Source organism: Castor canadensis, chromosome 2 (assembly GCF_047511655.1).
Source record: "Castor canadensis chromosome 2, mCasCan1.hap1v2, whole genome shotgun sequence".
Taxonomy (NCBI): domain Eukaryota; kingdom Metazoa; phylum Chordata; class Mammalia; order Rodentia; family Castoridae; genus Castor; species Castor canadensis.
In genome coordinates, this window is record NC_133387.1 from 190,675,272 (window position 1) to 190,694,842 (window position 19,571).

Here is a 19,571-nt window from a genome sequence, read left to right on the forward strand (position 1 = left end):
TCTTGCTCTGTTCTGCCTTTATAATTTGCAGAATTTTAACATGTATTACCATGCACAATGAGCTTGTCCTTAATTTGGTAGCATACATAGAAATCCATAAATCTCCTTGGGACTTTATTGAGTAGCCAGCCTTTCATGTAGTTACCAAATTATATCTGCCATCTTCATCTTTTCACATGCATTTCAAAACAATTATTCAAATGAATGCTAATTACATCCTTGGGAAGTGCAGAGGGGGAGATAGTGAGAAAGCCTCAGTCCTGGTGGGCCCCAAGGAGGGAGCCCTCTGTGCACTGAGATGGCTCTGGACCTGAGTGGGGAAGTGCTTAAGCCTTGTGTTTCCTATTTTCATGTTCTGTCCTCAGTGAGTTCTTCTGGGAGCTGGGAAGGTTATCTATTTGGCCAACTCTTTAAATAGTCCCATTTCTAATCTCACACTGAATTTGTTCAAATAGCAGCTGCTTCAACATAAAAGGTGCTGTTTGCAGCGGGTGTTGTCAGTAGACTGAAAGTTAAATGGGTCTCCTCAGAAGATGCCTGAGAAGGGCTCTGTGCATGACTGGAAACATGAGAAATAAATGTACTTCCTTCTACTCTCTATGACTACAAAGAATTCTGAGGGGAGAAGGCAGGAACCCAACTCCAAAATAACCTCTGTCAAACACACAGAATCAGACTTGCTTAGCAGAAATAGTGGGGTCTTGCTTCTGGGGCCCTGCCACTAAGCCTGGGTCAGCTGGCCATCCTCACAGACTCAAAACAGGAATATCTCTGAGTGACCTTTTCCTCCAAGTGGACCCTTTATCACGACTGTATATGAAAGTGGAGTCTACGGAAGTAGAAAAGGTTGGATTTCTTAGTTTCCCCTCTGTCCAAAGATAAGGTTATAGCATGCTTAAGAATGTGCAATTGCACTACAACTGGATTCCATTTCTTAGACCTAAGGTTTTCTAGAATAGGGCCCAGCAACGCTGGTGACTGTTCCTTGCCATAAAATCAAGTGGAAGAAGGACTTTGGAAGCGTGTGGGTGGGGCTTCCCAACCTGTAGCTGCCCTTGAGCACAAGCTTTATCAAGTTTTAGTTTTCTTGCTTGTTCCATATGATTTTAAAACTACATAAAAATATAGTACTGGACCCTCAAATGCAAGTGGTCTCCCTGTCAGCACAATCCCTTGAACATTGGGAGTAATAGTTATAAACTTAGGAACAAATGTTTAAAAATAATCACCAGTGTCCAATGTGTACTGTCTACCTGAAACCCAGAATACCCACTGCTCTTCCAGACTGGCTCTGTGATTCTCATGGAGAGGGGCTGACATAACTTTGTATGGGGTGTGTGGGTAGGGATGCAGACAGCTTTGCAGAGGTCACCTTCATAAATATGGCTGGAGACCAGAGGGGCATCAGAAATGCAGTCATTACTTAACTGTAAGATTCAGAAATGAAAACCTTTTCTGTAATCATTATTTGTTATTCCATTTATTTTTCTATTATGATCCATAAAAAAATCCTTAAACTAAGAGCCTAGTGATAGCGGTAACAAGGAAATGTGTTCCAAGTTCTTGAAGGCTAAAATGTCACTCTTGAAATCCTGAAATCATCTCACCACTTAAATGTGTGAAATTACATTGTCACAATTCAAACTCATCTAGTTATAACTAGATTGCCTGAAAACTGTTATCCATTTACATGACAATGGCTGTCACTTATTGAACACACACTACGGATTTGCATGTCCAAAGGATTTTGTTCCCACTCATTTATTCTTAACAACACTAGGAGATTGGGGGTGGGGGTGGGGAGAGGAGATCATTACACCATTTAGTGACTTGCCAATCTGCCAATATTAGGACTCAAGGAACAGGGGTTCTTACTCTGAACCCTGAGGCTGATTGACTGTATCCCGAAAGGAATATATTCTTAAAAATGTTCCCTTAAAAGCCTTAAGGGAAACCTTTAAAATGTTGAAAGCATCAAAAAGTCTTTCAAATACTGAAGTGTAACCCTTAAGTCTAAAACAGCACCTGAGGCTGAGGTACAAATGCTAACAAGTGCTTACATTTAACTCATGAAAGGCCCAGGTTCAGCCAGGCATTTTGTTTTGAAGAGATTCAGTGCTATATATAGCTGCTTCTTACAATACTTCCCAACCATTATTCAGTTCATCATTGCATATTAATCTTTTCTCTTTAGCCCATGATACTAAGTGGAGGAGAAATAATACCACCCCTGGGTAGCTTCTCCCACCTCATGCTGCTTTTGGTATGCTGAGTTCTCTGACAACTCAGCATCATAGTAGATGGGCTGACAGAGTCAAAATACCTTGTCCAAATGGAATAAGAAAGCAGCACCAGTGTACCTGATGGCTGTCTGCAATTTCTTCCAGTCTGTGGAGGTACTTCTCAGAAGCAGAACATTTCTCTACAGTGACCTAAGTTTTTTCAGTCTTAACTACCAGAGAGACACAACTCTCCATTCTCTTCATGTAGCAGGGTGGAGGGCCAGAAAAGAAGCAAGCAAGTCTGTGTTCTGATGATGTAGCAGAGGGGAGGGGATGGCATAGCAGGGAGATAAAACTTGAAGAATCTGAACAAAAACAAAGTCACTTAGCACTGAAAAGAAGCTAGCCAATGAAATAGTATGTAACCATATACGGATATGGATATATACTTTGTTTCTTACTTCTGTAACCTTCCTAGAATGGTATATAAGGCAAGGCCAGGCCCCTTTGTTCTCAGGGCTCAGCCTTTGGATGTGAATCCACTGGCACACTAATAGATATTGCTTCCTAAAAAGCCTCGGTGTCCTGTTTCTCTGTTCTTGACTATCCCGCAACATTTCCAGGGGCTTGTCTGGGATTCAGAGATGGTGTTTTCATCTCCTTGTTACTGTGACTCAGCATCCCCAGCTCATGGGGAGAGCATCCCACCAGGTGCCAGTGGACCTGCTGGTCCAATGGAGGGAGGAGTCTGGGTTGTACAAAGGAGCCCGGGTTGTACAAAGGAGCCCAGAGAAGGCTCGGGAACCAACTGGGAGCCCCACCAGTCAGACTGGTAAGAACCCAGGCTCAAATAATAGGCCTGCCTTTAGGAGGCAGAATGGGAGCCGGATCAACTCCCAGAGACACCCTAGTAACCCTATCTCTCAGGTTTAGGGAGCAAGGTGAAAGTGTGTGAGACACCTCCAGAAATTAGGGAGGTTGAACACCTACCAGGTTTTCTCACCAGCAAGATAGACCAGGATGGGGAACAAATACAAGTAAAAAACAAACACTTTGGGTGAAATGCAAGAAACCTCCAGTATTGGAGGCTGAGCTTCCCAGGAAATAGCCACAACTGAGGTTAAGGGATGAGTTACAAAAATTCAGTTCCAAAGAGGAAGACTCACAAGAGAACTGATGCATCATCCACCATTCCACCAGAGAGGCCTCTGGGTATAATCTAAAGGTTTTTTTTTTTTTTTTTTGAGAGTGCACTCTAATTTTGTGTGTGTGTGTATCAATTTGTTTAAAACACCTGGAAAAATTTAATTTGCTCCTGGAATTCCAGCTCATTTTATGTGCATTTGACTTTTTTTTCTGGCATGCTTAATTTATAAAACACACATGCACGTGCACACATCTTCAAAATGGTTCTTAAACTGCTGTTATAAGGTTAATGTGATATTCAAGGTAACAAAAAACCAGGGTGTTTGTGTTAAAGATTTGTTATAAACTGCTTAAACTTTTTACATATGAATAAATAAACATCCTGAGGATGGTTCTTATTATAGAGTCAATGTAAAAAATGTTACTTTTACTCTGTTCTGCTACTTAAAAAAAAACAATTTTCAAACTTATTTCAATCAGGTCTCGCTAGGATGCAGCATTCAGCGGTTACCACTCTGGCTCAGACCAGAGGAGGAAAAAAAAGAAAAAAAAAAACAGGGGGCCCCAGCCTATAGCAGGAGTCTTGAAATTTGGGTAGCTAAAAAATGACTTTAGCCTGTTTCATTCTGTCATAAATAAAACCTGGGATTTAATCTCTTATAATACATGGGTCTATTAACAAATGGGCTTTCTATAAATTGTTTTTATAGAAAAATTTTAAAGTTGCTTTCTTTCTGGTTTTTTTCATACAGATATAAGGCTCTAAGTTAAAAGGTTTTATGAGTTATTTTCAACAAGTAACATATATATATAGTATTAAGGATATGGTTTTTAAAAATAAAAGGTTAAAAAATGATTTTAAATAATAAAAAGGATAAAGACAAATTCCCCCAGGGGATATAGAATAAGTTGTCATAAAAGGTACAGAGTAAGTTGTCATAAAAAAGATGGAACTTATAAGTGCTTATGTAAGTGACTAAACTCTAAAAATTACATTAAAGGTTTTGTAAGGTCAAATTCAATGTACTAATGTTAAACTAAAACTTAATTTTCTAAGCTCCTAACAAGGCTATCTTAAAAATATTGTATTATTCTTGATAACTTTATAAAAAACTGTCTTAAAAAGGTTTTTTAAATCAAGATAACTGTCAGGAATTTTTGGTGCTACAGGTTAATCCAAAAATTTATTAAGATAAGAGTTTATTAAAACACAGAGAGGCAATAGACAGTTAAGCACCAAGAGTGCTGCTGCACTGATATGAGGCTGAGACAGATTTACTTATGTAAAGCAAAGAAAAAAAAACACAAAAAACCCAACAAAGCCAAAGTGCACCCTCCAGATAGGATAAAGGAAAAAAAAAAAAAAAAAAAACACTCAAAAGGAACACTATACTGGTCAAGACCTCCAGTTTTTATTGGAATCAACAGAGTAGAGATGTTAATCTTACTCCCTCCACGTCAGGTGGAGGGAATTTTTGGCCTGGGATGACCAGATTGGGCCTGTTATTTTAGAGAGGCTCCATTGACTACAGGTTGATGGGATCCTGCTGTATGTCATGAGCCATCTGTTAATGTCAACAATCTGGGATGTGATCCCTGATCAACATCTGAGCCATGATTCTTGGCCATTAGGTTTCCTAACTCCACACTTAGCCCCCATAAATATTTACCTGCGTTCTCTGGTGATTTTTGTCAGGGTTTTGACTACTGAGGCAACTGAGTCATAACTAAATAAAAGTTCATTTAAAAGTTGGTTTTTGTAAAATTTTCCAGATGACCTCATAATTATGGTTAAACAACTATTGTCTTGGGTGATTGTGATGCAGTTGGTACCCTATATGTGTCTGTGACTGGACTATCTGGGGACACTGACACTGTTCTCACCCTCCAACTGATGAGAAAATCTAAGGTTTTACTTCAAGAGTGACTAAACTAATATGTATATATAACCTCTATAGAGCTGTGATGCTGTTGCTGGTTCCTGTATATTAAATATATTTATGTTTTTCAAGTATATCAAGACTTTTAAAATTCAAAATTTTGATAAACACGGTAAGAAAAAGTTAATGGTATTGATATACTGTTCTGTTAGTTGCTAAATTGTCCATCAAAATTTTAACCATGGTTCTTTTTTTTTTTAAATTTTATTATTCATATGTGCATACAAGGCTTGGGTCATTTCTCCCCCCTGCCCCCACCCCCTCCCTTACCACCCACTCCGCCCCCTCCCTCTACCCCCCACCCCCTCAATACCCAGCAGAAACTATTTTGCCCTTATTTCTAATTTTTTTGTAGAGAGACTATAAGCAATAATAGGAAGGAACAAGGGTTTTTGCTGGTTGAGATAAGGATAGCTATACAGGGCATTGACTCACATTGATTTCCTGTGCGTGGGTGTTACCTTCTAGGTTAATTCTTTTTGATCTAACCTTTTCTCTAGTTCCTGGTCCCCTATTCCTATTGGCCTCAGTTGCTTTTAAGGTATCTGCTTTAGTTTCTCTGCGTTAAGGGCAACAAATGCTAGCTAGTTTTTTAGGTGTCTTACCTATCCTCACCCCTCGTGTGCTCTCACTTTTATCATGTGCTCAAAGTCCAATCCCATTGTTGTGTTTGCCCTTGATCTAATGTCCACATATGAGGGAGAACATACGATTTTTTGTCTTTTGGGCCAGGCTAACCTCACTCAGAATGATGTTCTCCAATTCCATCCATTTACCAGCGAATGATAACATTTCGTTCTTCTTCATTGCTGCATAAAATTCCATTGTGTATAGATACATTTTCTTAGTTCATTCGTCAGTGGTGGGGCATCTTGGCTGTTTCCATAACTTGGCTATTGTGAATAGTGCCGCAATAAACATAACCATGGTTCTTTTAAGTTTTGTCACAGTTCTTCTGATCCTTCTGGGCATTTACAAATCAAGTCTATGAAAAATGACTCTAATAAGTGCTTATGTGTTAACCAGGTTAGCTTTTTGGATGTCTGCTTTTGTAGGATTTTGTTTTTTATTGTCCTTGTTTAGAAGCCCACTGCCTAAGAGCCACTCCTTCTAAGTCTCTTTGTTGCTTAAGTTTGGCCAAAAGGGTCTAGTTGGAACTGACTCCCACCTGATCTGCTCATTACTTGCCCCCCAATGTGGGACCAAAACCAACCAAAGAAATAAAAATGTAGGAAAGAACAAATCTTCATGAAAGAAAAAACAAAACAAAACAAAAAACCAATCGAGGAAGATCTTTAGTCTATGGCCATACCACCCTGAACACACCCAATCTTGTCTGGTCTCGGAAGCTAAGCAGGGTCGGGCCTGGTTAGTACTTGGATGGGAGAAAGATCTTCAGAGGAGACTGCTCAGAGACAGTTTGGAGACAAGGTGGGAATGCTGTCAAAGATCAAATGGAGTCACTCAGGCCAGACCTCTCAAAAAAAACCCCAAAGCTGAGAGGATTGAGGAAATGGTTCTTATGCATGTGTGGCTATCTGACATTAAAGCCCTTCCAGACACAGTCATATTTTTTATATAGGGTCTTCTACATAAATAGAGACAAAATGGCTATTTTTACTGGCTCTAGACATGTCCTTTGATACTTAAAGATGGTATTTTAAACATTTTTTTAGCAACGTGTTTCCTTGGACATATATACTGATAATATATTGTTGCCATGGTAATTCTACTCAGTTAAAAAAAAACAAAGGAGATACTGTCTGGGTATAATGTCCAACCATTAAAACCCCATTGGAGGGGACCTTTTGTTATTTTGTCTACCCCCACTACAGTTAAAGTAGCAGAAATTGCTCCCTGGATCCACCACAGCCAAGTAAAGCCAGCCTCTCCAGCCCTGACCCAGCCTTACCATGCAAGATCACCCTCTGGAACACCTGTGCCCTTCCTCAGCAGGACCCCACTTCCCAGGAGACAACAGGGGACCACAAACAGTACACCAGCCCTGCTCTGGTCACTCTGGAAGCTGACTAGTCTACACACAGCATAAGCTCAAACATGGGATGCACCCCTGCTTTCCTCTACACACTTGGACTCTTACCTTTTGGGTTGGCCCTTGCAAGGTTTCCCCCATGTACTGAATGTTGTAAGAGAGCCATTGTTGGGACCTCCACACAGTCATATTTTGTATCATCCACCCACCAACAAGTCAGGTGTTTCATCAGCTCATATACTCCCCAGGTTTGTGAGGTTGCCGTAAGTGATACTAAAAGTCCTAGAGTAAGGAAAATACAAGCCACATTTGTAATAAAAAGCAGGGTGATGGATCTTGTCTTGATAGCATGTTTAATGTTACCCTGCCTGGTTCCCCTGGTATTGGAGTCCATCAGGACCATTACAGAGGCCATTGTAAAGAGAAAAACAGTCACCCATGTAATCTTGTAATGATGCTATAAAAATATAAACTCCTAAATCAAGATGATGCTCTTTGACCCGAGGTGGGTCTGAGCATCAGAGGGAATAATGTAGGTAGGAAGGAGGACCAGAAAAGCAGCAGCCAAGTCTGTGTTCTGCTGATGTAGCAGGGGGGGGGGGATGGCATAGCAGGAAGATAAAACTTAAAGAATCTGAACATAAAGTCACTTAGCACTGACAGGAAGCTAGCCAATGAAATAGTATGTAACAATATATGGATTACACTTTGTTTCTTGCTTCTGCAACCTTCCTAGAATGGTATATAAGGCAAGGCCCCTTTGTTCTTGGGGCTCAGCCTTTGGATGTGAATCCACTGAGCTGCTGCCAGCACGCTAATGAACATTGCTTCTTAAAAAGCCTCAGTGTACTGTCTCCCTGTTTTTGAGTATCCTGCAACATTAAGATTTGATCAGTCTAGTTTAAAAAAAAATCTTTACTCATGCTAACCAGGTGGCCCTGGAGATTCCAGTCCAACTGTAAGAATGTAGAGTCCCCGAAGGGGGGCTTGGTTCTCCGAGTCCAGGGCCTTTGGCTTCACACACATCAGTGCTCAAAGCTGGTGCACAACACTAGCTGCACCCAAAGGACTCTTCCCACGTGAGTCACTTCAATCATTTGCCGGCCCTCATATTCAGAAAATGGGCGTGAGTGATATGCAGTGTTGCTTAACTCACTGGACAGGGTCCCTATTAACAATGACTGTCTTAGCCAAATACTGGATGACACGTCAAAACCACCAGAAACAAACACTTCTGCAATGGGTCAGAAAGGAAACCCTCTCACCATACTGTAAATTATGTCAGCTGTCTTGACACTGATGCTGACCATGTGCTTACTCTACAAAGGCTCCTGTCATGAGCCACGGAAGGAGGCAAGCTGTGGGAAGAGGACAGTACTTTTATTTATTTAGCATCCACGCCACCATATCAGAACAGTTTCTTCATGAGACAAAAACAAACTACCATAAAAATCAGTACTTTTATTTTCCCACTCAGTGGCAGAATTATACAGCTGTTCTGATATGGATTTCTAGAAAGTCTACAACACTGCTTTTGGAATTATAAAAATTCCATTACAGAAACACAGAACAGAGACAGAATCCTATCAGTTCATCAGATGATTGTTTTAAACATATTCTTTGCCTTACTTTCCAGTAAGAAAAATATTCAGGACCAATTACTATCTGCATACAACTATAGTTTGGGAGGATAAACCTAAAGGGGAAAAAAATAAGACCAATAACCTGGTATACTTGCAATGAAATACTATGTCTCTTTGGAAGTTTTCATGTTTGTTAGCATTTTACATAAGGCAGAAAACTTATAATTTAAAAAACCCAAAGGAAATGTAAAACATACGCTATAAAAACAAACTATCACCCTTCAATGTCTCTTCCTTTGAGACACAAGCTCCTTTAGAAAGAAAGATAGCAAAAGCACTAATGGTCAACGTTTTGTTGTTCATCTGAAATACATGGACATGATTTAAGAAATAAAACCTTACAAAATTTATAAAGCTAAATTAAAACATGCATAGACATTTTCTGCCAAATCATCAAAACTGATTTGTTTTTAAATCTGAAAGATTAAAAATCTTATGGGAAAAGCTACTTCTAACACATAACAGTATTATTCTAACAGGAGTAATAAGTTAACTAAGAGCATTAAAGAAAAACAACAAAATAGCCGTTTCAAACAATAAACACTATTAAAGCTAGAGTTGTTTTCCAGTTTAAGAAGAAAGTCCTTAGTGTTCTTATGAAGACGTTATTGCTCTAACACCATGTAGTGGTGTGTACTTCCAATGAATTCAGAATCTCTCAAGATTATAAGAGTATCATTCATCACTGACAGTCCTAAGGTAGCCAAAAAAAATCTATATTAAACATTTAGACATAGAAAGCAGAGATACACTGTTTATTATAAAGACAATATAACAAACATACTCACATTGTAGCTATAATTATACTAGTCACAATTTCCAATTTTACAGAGGAAAAAGATGAAGTATGTGAAATTACAATATGTTTAACTTCTTTAAAACCATTTGTAAAGGAGAGCAGATGTCACATATTAGAAGACAGAAACAAAAGAAAAATATAACTGATAAACACTCTCTAAAAAATTTATGGCTAATTGCAGGCTAATTTTCAAAATACAACAGATTTTTTTTTGGTGTACAAGGCCATTAAAAAACAAAAGATAAGTAAAGGATTCCCATTTATCAATAGAAATACAAAGTTCATGAAAAATTTTGATATTTATTAAAACATCTTCTTACAGGTTATTTTTGTGGTTAAACACAAGAATCTCAAATAATGGGTGTGACCAGCTTAAAAACTTAAGTGCAAGTAAGTGCTTTCATATGACTCCCACAATGACCTTTTGAAGGACACCAATAGTCATCAGATTTTCTCTGAATATCAGTTGAAACACAGTTACTATTTCTTATATTAACATATACCAGTATTCACTATTTAACATGCCTGTTTTTCTCAAGCATCAGGAATGGCCCATGGACCAAAGCTAGCCTGTCACCTGTTTTTATAAAGCTTTACTGGAACACAGCCACACTCTCACGTACGTATTGTCTATGGCTGCTTTTATGCTATAAAGGCAGAGGTGAGTGGCTTTTAGGAGACCATCTGATTTTCAAAGCCTGAATTATTTCTTGCCTGATCCTTTACAGAAAAAGTTTGCCACCCATTATTACCAGAGAGGGTTTTCCTAGACCAATCTAAAATAATGCCTGTCTCTTTACTTTCATTAACACTTAGCTTTCTCTAATACGTGTGTATGCCATCTTATTTTGTTTGTATATATCTTGGAAACTTAACATTACAGCTGAGTTTTCATTTCTAATGTAGTTAGAAAATAAGCATTATTTCTAGTCATAATCTGCTTGATATCAGGTCAATCAGGAATTTCCCAATAATTAGAGAGTAATAAAACAGAAGAGTCATACACCAACAGAAAGGCCAGAAGAATGGACATCTTATATTATCTTGAATAAGGAAGCTGGACAACAAATAAGAAAACCAAGTATACTTTAGTATCATTAAATTAGCGGGAAACAGCTAGAGTTTTTCAGAACTCACATACCCACATGCACACATACACCAGTCCAGACTCATCCTCCCAACTATCACAAACTAAGAACTACAACATACAGTATATTTGTTTTATAAATATATTACTGTCTATATACATATAGATACATCCACAAAAGACATGTTAAATAATCATTTGAATAATCAATAATATTTTAAGGTTTTTGTGTATATTTTAAAATTACATGTTCTATTAAAATTATTGAAATAATATTTAAGAATGCAAGGAATGGGGGTAGGGATTTAAGAGTGTCAGCTCCTTAAGGATGGGAGCATCTTCAGTCCTGTTGACCCCTGGATCCAGTAGCTAGTAAAGGCTTGGTGCACAGCAGGAAAAGAGTTATAAATTTCTTAGCTGAATAACTGTTTTTAACATCTCAAGATGAGCAGGCCAAAGAGCAAATCCCAAATCTCACCTTCAGACAAAACCAAGCCAGCAAAGTCACTGCATTATAGGCTCTCACCACAGATCCAAGAGCGAGGACATTCAGAACCTAGGTGTGGGTCTGTCCTGGGCTAACCAAGGGCTTTCTGCCAACAAGAACTTCCAGAAAACCTACCAAGCAAGCACCCAGCCTGGGCCTACAGGCAAAGATCTCACCACCAACAACGCGCCACACTTTGTCAGCCCAAAAGAAGCCAAGTCCAAAAGGTCGACTTGAATCTTGACTCAAAGGCCCAGGCATAGTACAAATTGAGCAGCAGAGCAAAGCTGGGACACTGCAGCCCAGTGAGAAGCAGGGTCAGCACAGTTACACTGACACCATTTCCCACTCCTCCCGACATCCCTCCTACAGAACCAAGCCCCAAAACCAAGGGGCACTGAGTGACTCAACCTTTCCAAAACCAGGGCCCAAATTCCAGAGACCAATACCCATAGGTACTTCCCATCCAGCTGCTTGGATTTGAGCTCTCCCACTAGGCCAACCCCCAGCAGACAGTGACAGGAGAAATAACTGACACAAGGGCACTCAGGACTCCTGCCAAAGCACCACCAGGCACTGGAAATGCATGAAACAGGTGAAGCTGTGTGCAGCGCAGTCTGCAATCATTCCCATTTGCTATCCACACCTCAGGAATCCTTTTTCCAGGGCTGGTCTACACCAGCCCCTTCTCTCAGCCCGGTTGGGAGAACTGCTCGTTCCACAGATGAGCGACTGTGGTTAGACTTTCTGCCACAGAGTCCTCCAGAGAAGGCAAGCTTCATCACACTCTTCAGAAGTCAGAGGTGGGGTGAAGCATGACTCACTCTGATGACTGCACCAGAAAACAGACATCTGTACAATGGTCCTGTTCCTAGGAAACAGGAGAGGTTTTGGATGTCATCTCCATGACCAACAATTCTTTCCATGAAAATAATTGTCAACTACAGGTTCTTTTCTACCATCTGAGAGCATTCTGCAAGCAATCACTCCAAAGGCAACCAGGATTCATCCCATGAAGAGTCCTGAACATACTGCTCATTCTGATAGACTCACAGAAGTTTTTTCAGATCAATGAAAGGACAAGAAATACTAAACAGTGCTGGATTGTGATTGCCCCTATCTGCTGTTCTTCAGAAAGTCCTTCACTCTCTAGCAGTCAGCCAGCATAGCACAGGAGTGGTGCCTTGTGCAGCTCAGATCCACATGGTACAAGTTCCTTCCCTCTCCGACTCACATCTCGGGCTTCCTCAGTCCCTTCCTCCGGCCCAAGCGGCCACTGCAGGAGCACACGCAAGGGAAAGCCTGCACTCTGGATGCCAGACACCAGCATTTACACGGAAACGAGCAAGCAGGGTTAAAAAGCTCACATGTCCCAATTCCATAGCCCACACGAGTCATGAAGGAAAAGAACTGTGATTTTGAGAACTGAAGTGAATCCTCATGTTTATAGCCAACTGATTTTGGCAGCTGCCAATACCACTTAGTAGAGAGATAATAGTCTCTCTCTCTCTGTTTAAATTCAGGGCCCTGTACTTGTTAGAAGGCGCTCTACCACTTCAGCTACATCCCCAGTCCTTTTTTACTTTAGTTATTTTACAGATAGGGTCTCACATTTTTTGCCTAGGTCTGGCCTCAGGATTCAATCCCTATGCCTCATACATAGCTAGGATTTCAATCACAAACCACCACACATGGCTTGTTTGCAGAGATGGGTTCATATTAACCTTTTGCCTAGGCTGGCCTCAAACTGTGATCTTTGCAATCTCTGCCTTCTGAGCAGCTGGGATTACAAGTATGTGCTACCACACCCAATCAAGAACAGTCTTTTCAACAAAGGGTACTGGATATCTACATGTGAAAGATGAAGTTAGATCCATTGCATCACATGTAAAAATTAACTCCAAGTGGACCAACGATTTAATTAAACTTTCAGAAGAAAACACGGGAGTATGTCTTCATGACCTTGGATTTGGCAATGGTTTCTCAGAAAATAACACCAAAGAAACAGCAATGGAGAAAAATAAACTAGACTTCATTAAAAGTTAAATCTTGTTGTGTTTCAAAGGACTCCATCAAGAGAGTTTAAAAGAAACAAACGAACCAGAGGGGAGAAATATTTGCAAGTCATGTATCTGATAAAGGAACTGTATCCACAGTACACAAAGAACACTTACAATTCAATAAACTGTTAAGTTGGCTTTAAGATGGGCAAACAATTTGAATAAACACTTCTCCAAAGATACACAAATGGCCACATGAACACATGTGAAGACAGGTGCTCAGCATCACCAGTCATTAGGGAAATACAAATCAAACCCCAACAGAATACACACACTAGGATGGCTACAGTGGAAGAGGGGCAATAAGCTTGGTGAGGGTGTGGAGAAGCTAGTGGGGACAGAGATGGTGCAGTCACTTGGAAAATTCCCCAAACACTAAACACAGACTCACCATGGGATCCAGCAATTTTCACTCTTGGATGTACACACGAGATAAATTAAAACCTGTCCACATAAAAACTTACATGCAAATGTCCAGCATTATTATAACAGCCAAAAAGTGGGAACAATCCAAGACATGTAATATTACTGCTGTACAATGGAATGATGCTCAGCAATGAAGGATGACGTACAACAACAACACAGATGGACTTCAGAAACACAACGCTAAGTGAAAGAAGCCCATCACAAACTACTACATATTGAATGATTCCATTTATATAGAAAAATGCTCAGAACAGAGAAATTTACATAGAAGCAAAAAACGGGTTAGTAGTTGCCTAGAGCTGGGGTAGATGATGGCTGATTGGGTATAAGCCTTCTCTTTAGGGTGATGAAAATTTTCTGAAGTTGCTGTGATGATAGCTGTATGGTTCTGAATATACTAAGTCGTTAAATTGCACACTTTCAATAGGTGAGGATTATATATGTGAACTTCATGCCTATAAAGCTATTACAGAACAAAACTAAAAAGAGTATCTGGAATAAAGTCAGTGAAGAGTTGCTTTCCATATAAGTGGTTCAAAATTTTATCATATGTCATCCAGACCCAGACTTGGTCATCCACAACTCAACGAAACATAGTTCAATAAGGGAAATGTTAGCCATCAAAAGACCTCCCCCATTTTAATATCTTATAACAAATATTTATGTGTATACATATATAAACACTCTCTTTAGTTATATTACATATTCTCATAAATGCATTTTTCATAAAAACACAAAATTCAGGTTGTCACTAGTATCAAATATTTTATACTAGTGAGCATCTGTTGTAATGTTTAGGTCAGTAACAAACTCTTATAGGATACAAGATCATAAAAACAGGCCTGAAAATGTCTGTATCACATGCAAGAAAGGACGAAATACTGAGATTCAGTATTTGGCCAGTTGGGTACTATTCCCTCTGGACTAAGACACAGACACAATGGACTGGGCTAGTTAACTGTGTAAAGTACGTAAACTGTCAAATATTCAGGGGCAGATTTCATTCTGAATCCTTTTTCTTTTATTAGCTGACCACTTCTGGCAATTTCATTGCTAAGTAAAACATCACTTTCTAGTTATTTATGAGTAAGCCTAGTAAATAGGGATTAGGAAGAAAGACTTTACTAAAATGAACATTTGTGATCAGCTATGGATTAATAATGGGTTCCCTTTACTTACTGCTTTACACAAACAAAAATTTGTTGTACCTAAAGTCTGCTAGTTATCTCATTCTTAACCTCTAAAAGCAACAATGGTGCTTCAAAAAAGGAAATAAATTGTCCTCTTGACGTAAGAAAACTTATTTCTTCACTCACAACTAGTTACATTGAAAGGTTTAGGTGTGGGTAGTTCATAACTATTCTCTCTAGTACAAGTGTTGACAGACTATACTATTTTCCAAAATAATAGTAATAACAAACAGCCAGCTAAAAACATTAGAAGGTCAAATTTTAAAAGTCCTATCAATTTTACCTAAGATTTCATTTGAAACAATTTTAGTAAAGTTTGGCATTTTTCAGATAATTAAAATACTAAAATGAAAACGGAGGCCAAACTTACATATACAATTTAAAAGTGATTTCATGCTATAAAGTCTTAGACTATTACTAAAATAAAAGGTACACTAACACATCTGAATAAGTTAACCCTGCTTCTGGCACTCATTTAGCCTCTACATTTAAACTTGTTCTATAAATAATGACTGACAAAATCAAGAAAAACAATTCACAAGTGAGTAGGGTCACTCTGAGACAAATGCCACTCAGAATGGTTTATGTGGCATCATCTACTTTATTTTGGGGTATAAATATGTGCCACACTCACTTCAAACACAACAGCAACAATTGTGTAGAACATCACTTTCCTGAATTAAGTTTGCTGAACATGGTTCAGATTATTGGATATGTCAATATGCACAATGCCTTTTAGAAGCATTTACTGTATACCCAAATCCTACTTCATGCAACACACAGTGTCACACAAGTAGTGAAAATGTTATCCTAGTCAAAGATGCTTGGACATTATTTTCAGGCAGCATTTTACCTTTATTTTAAGTTAAGTTCACACTAGAGAAGTTTTAGGAAAAAGAAAATGCCAATAAATTTATTTAGTATGTTTCATATCATATAAAACTAAGACAGACACTTTTATTTACCTTAATTGTTACTTTTATTTTCTAACCTATTCTAGACGTCAATTTTCTTTTAAAATTTTGTATTTAAATAAGGGATAAAATGTTGCCCAAAAGTCTAATCATAGTTACACATTTGTGTTTTTAACTAGATCTACAAATCAAAATAGTTCTTATTGTTAAAAAGATACAATTTGTATCAACAGTAAAAGGTACTTTCTGGTTCTCCAGGGCTTTACTTCAAACTGTAGCATGCAGAATAATCCGAATGATCAGAGCATCCAGGCAGACTACGGAAACAGATCTGAATGTGTTCTCATACGCTAGGTCAAATTCGGAATCGGAAGGAACAGTTAGGTCACGTCAGTCACACCAACTGTCTGCCACCGACTGCAAAACCCATCTTCTAGCCTCAGAAATGTAATCACCGCAAGCAAAACCCTCGACTTTGAAACCAGAAATATCCCTTGCTAATACGAGAACAGACTTTAGTCTGAATCTAAAACTACACTATTTGTGGCAAGAGTCTGGCCTTAATAGTATAACAGGCTCCCCGACCCCCCAAAAAACTACCTCCAGGAAAATGGAAAATATACAGTATCTTACAAAAAATTTTAAGTTACCATTTACAACTCCTCCATTACCATTTCTATAGTGCAGTATCAATAAAAGTTGCATATCCTCAACACATAAAACCACCTCAGGCCAGCCTTGATAAATAGCAGGAAAGCTAGAGTGTATTAAATACAAAAGTTGCATTAAGAATAATTAGATTCATTAAAAACAGGCAAGTACTGTGAAAGGTTATTTATCCAGTATTGTTGTGCCCCCAAACAAAAAGACAGACACTAAAAGTACAGGCTAATGGAAATTCAGGAATTCAATTCCATTGCTACCATCTAGAAGCACGTCATCAGCGGATAACAAAGCTCTAACGTGTAAGTTACAGCTTTTGACTTGTTTAAAAAAAAAAAAATGGAAACAATTTTTTCCATTGATTGCATCTGCTTTCTTTTAAACTGACCATATTAAATTAACTAATTTCTTAACAGCAAAAAAAAAAAACCCAAAGAAAAATAAAATAATAAAAAGTGCCATATTGTAAATCATTCTAATATATACTGTTACCCATTTTAACATTAACTGGTAACTTACATTTTATTTAAAATATAAACTCAGTGCTGTAGTTTATCTTTGTTTCTATAAATAATGATTACAGCACAAAGAAGCCCACTTCCCCCAAATAAAAATAACTTAAAAAGCTATGAAAGATTCTAGCTAACCTTGGCTTGGGAAAACAGTTTGCTAGGTCTAGTCAGGTGTCCCACATTCTGAAGGTACTGTAGTTGCTTGCAATTGATAGACAAACACGAAGTTAATAAAACATGAAACAAGGATAAAAAGTGCTGCATATAAACCCCTGATGCACCAAAGATTAATATCAAAGGTCACAGATACATCTATTAAATCAAACTGGAAAAATTTCCAGCCAAGGATATAGCTTTAAAAAGGAAATGTTAAAAAAAAAGTTTTGACTGTAAAGCAATCTTGTGATACTTCCACCAAGTGGGGCTATACATACAGATTCCATGATACAGTATTTCACATAAATGGATACTATATAACCTCCTTGCTGAGAAGGAGATCACATGTGCTATTGTAGCAAACCTCCCTCAGCATTTGCGCTGAACAAAAAACTACTAAACACCACAAAGATGCATCATCTTTCAATAACCCAGCTGTGATTTCTCCACTAAAATGGCTGCGGCAAGTTGCTGGGCATCTGTCACGTGAGGGTTCCTTTTCATGACAATTCTCACAAGGTCAGGTGGGAAGATGTTGCACAAGTTGATGTAAATCTTCTCTCGGTTGTCTTGGTACCGTGGAGGATCTTGTGGCATTCCACAGTACGGTATTCGCCAGGTGGGCTCTGGCTGTTCAGGTAGGCTCTGGAAAGTGAGCTGCTCATAACATGGAGGAGTGGAGCTATCGGGTAAGGAGTACGTCTGCCGGTACCCACACCCATCCATGCCATAACCTGGCCTATCCCAGCCTCCCAGCCCTTCCTGGCGGGAGTAAGGCTTTCTTTGTCTGGAAGGAGAGCTATCATACAGTCGAGAGTCAGAAATGCTGTCTATTCTCGTGGCCACTAAGGCCCTCCCTAGGTGTGGTGCCTTAGAGTGTCCTGCACCTGGAGGAGAGGGGTAATCACCAGGGCAGCTGGACCGGGCACCTACAGCAGGGTGCTGCAGATGCACAGCCAAGTGTGGAAGAGGAGGCTTATGATGGAACTTTGGTTCTTCATGACTGTAACTTTGTACTCTGGTTAAGGGATCATGGAAATTCTGCAGGAAAGGCTGGGAATTAAGGCGGCTGTGAGGGTGCATGTGTTGACACTTCAAATTCTCTTCCAATTGCGGGTCAGGAGAACTGACATAGGACCGGTCATTGTACCCCACGTAGGAGTCACTGCTCCCACAGCTCATGCTCCCTTCACTGCTGCAGTCAGAAGCTACAGAACTTACTCTATAATCTGTGTCTAATGAGAAACGCCTTTCTGGACTTCGTGGGCCTGAGATACTCAGATTTGAATATGCATTCAACATGGAATAATATCCAATGTCAACAGGCGAGTCACATTTTGGATACTGTTCATAAGGCATTGGCGTTCCATGATTTTTGGTTGCCATCATCATTGGAGGATACTGTCCCTGTGGTCTTTGATCCTGAGGTGAGAAATGAACTCCAGATGGAAGGCCATTGCTTAAAGATGTAGTGCTTTGGGGTTTTGCAGTAGAAGTAGCCGGTATACTAACTAAGGAGGGTACAGACCTGGTTTCCAATTTGTTTTTGGTGGGAAGCTTTTCTTCTAGGTCCTGGTAGACTTGAGTCCTTATGCTCGGATCAGATTGCCTCTTTGGAGCACCTCGTTTAACATCAGAAGTGCTATCTGCCTTCGTGCTACAGGGAACACTGTTGCTCTTCACTAGTCCTCCTTCATTTGCAGTTTTAGCTGCTGTATTTCTAGACATGGCACGAAGTTCATCAGCCACTGACCGCTGCGGCTGACTCCCCCTTTCCGGATGGTAATATTTGCACTTGTGTCCATAGGTACACTTCTTTCCTATGAAGAGTAAAATGAGTGACACAAAGGAGCATTCCATCAAATACTGAAAAGTGAGTGTGGCACTAGTATTTTAACTTGTGAAAGAAACAAAGGCAGAAATGGAAGACACGCTAAGTGTTACTCTGTTCTTACTCTTAAGAAAAGGCACTTTTCAGTCTTCTCACTTCCTTACTATCAAGGGCAGTAAGAAAGGTGAATGATTGACTAATGGTCACCTTCAGGGTCTTTGGCTGATACTTTCATGTTCTCAGCTTGTACTGACCCCTTCTCTTCTAGAAGACTTTATAATTAGGTAGGGAACTCTGTTTGGAAGCACAACTGTAATGCTGTAATGTGATAAAGTCATCTTTATCTGACTTGTGTCTAGATGTAAGAATTCTAAAGTTTCATCCACCTAAAAACCTGCTTCAAGGAGAAGTAACTGAATTTTCCAAACCATATTTTAAATCAGGGAAATATATGTGCATTGAGCTCAAATAGGTAAAAATAATTCTTTTTCATGGGTAGGGC

General features: G+C 39.2%; 1 protein-coding gene across 3 annotated transcripts in view; it reads right to left on the reverse strand.

Moving 5' to 3' along the window:
* Nucleotides 1-9,678: 9,678 nt before the first annotated feature.
* Zc3h12c (zinc finger CCCH-type containing 12C) overlaps nt 9,679-19,571 on the reverse strand; it is a 68,178-nt gene continuing 58,285 nt past the window's right edge. For all 3 annotated transcript variants that reach the window (XM_074066760.1, XM_074066762.1, XM_074066761.1), the window contains exon 6: nt 9,679-19,058. In XM_074066760.1, coding sequence (XP_073922861.1) covers nt 17,662-19,058 — 1,397 coding nt within the window. In that variant the 3' untranslated portion in view covers nt 9,679-17,661. The remainder of the gene's footprint in view (nt 19,059-19,571) is intronic.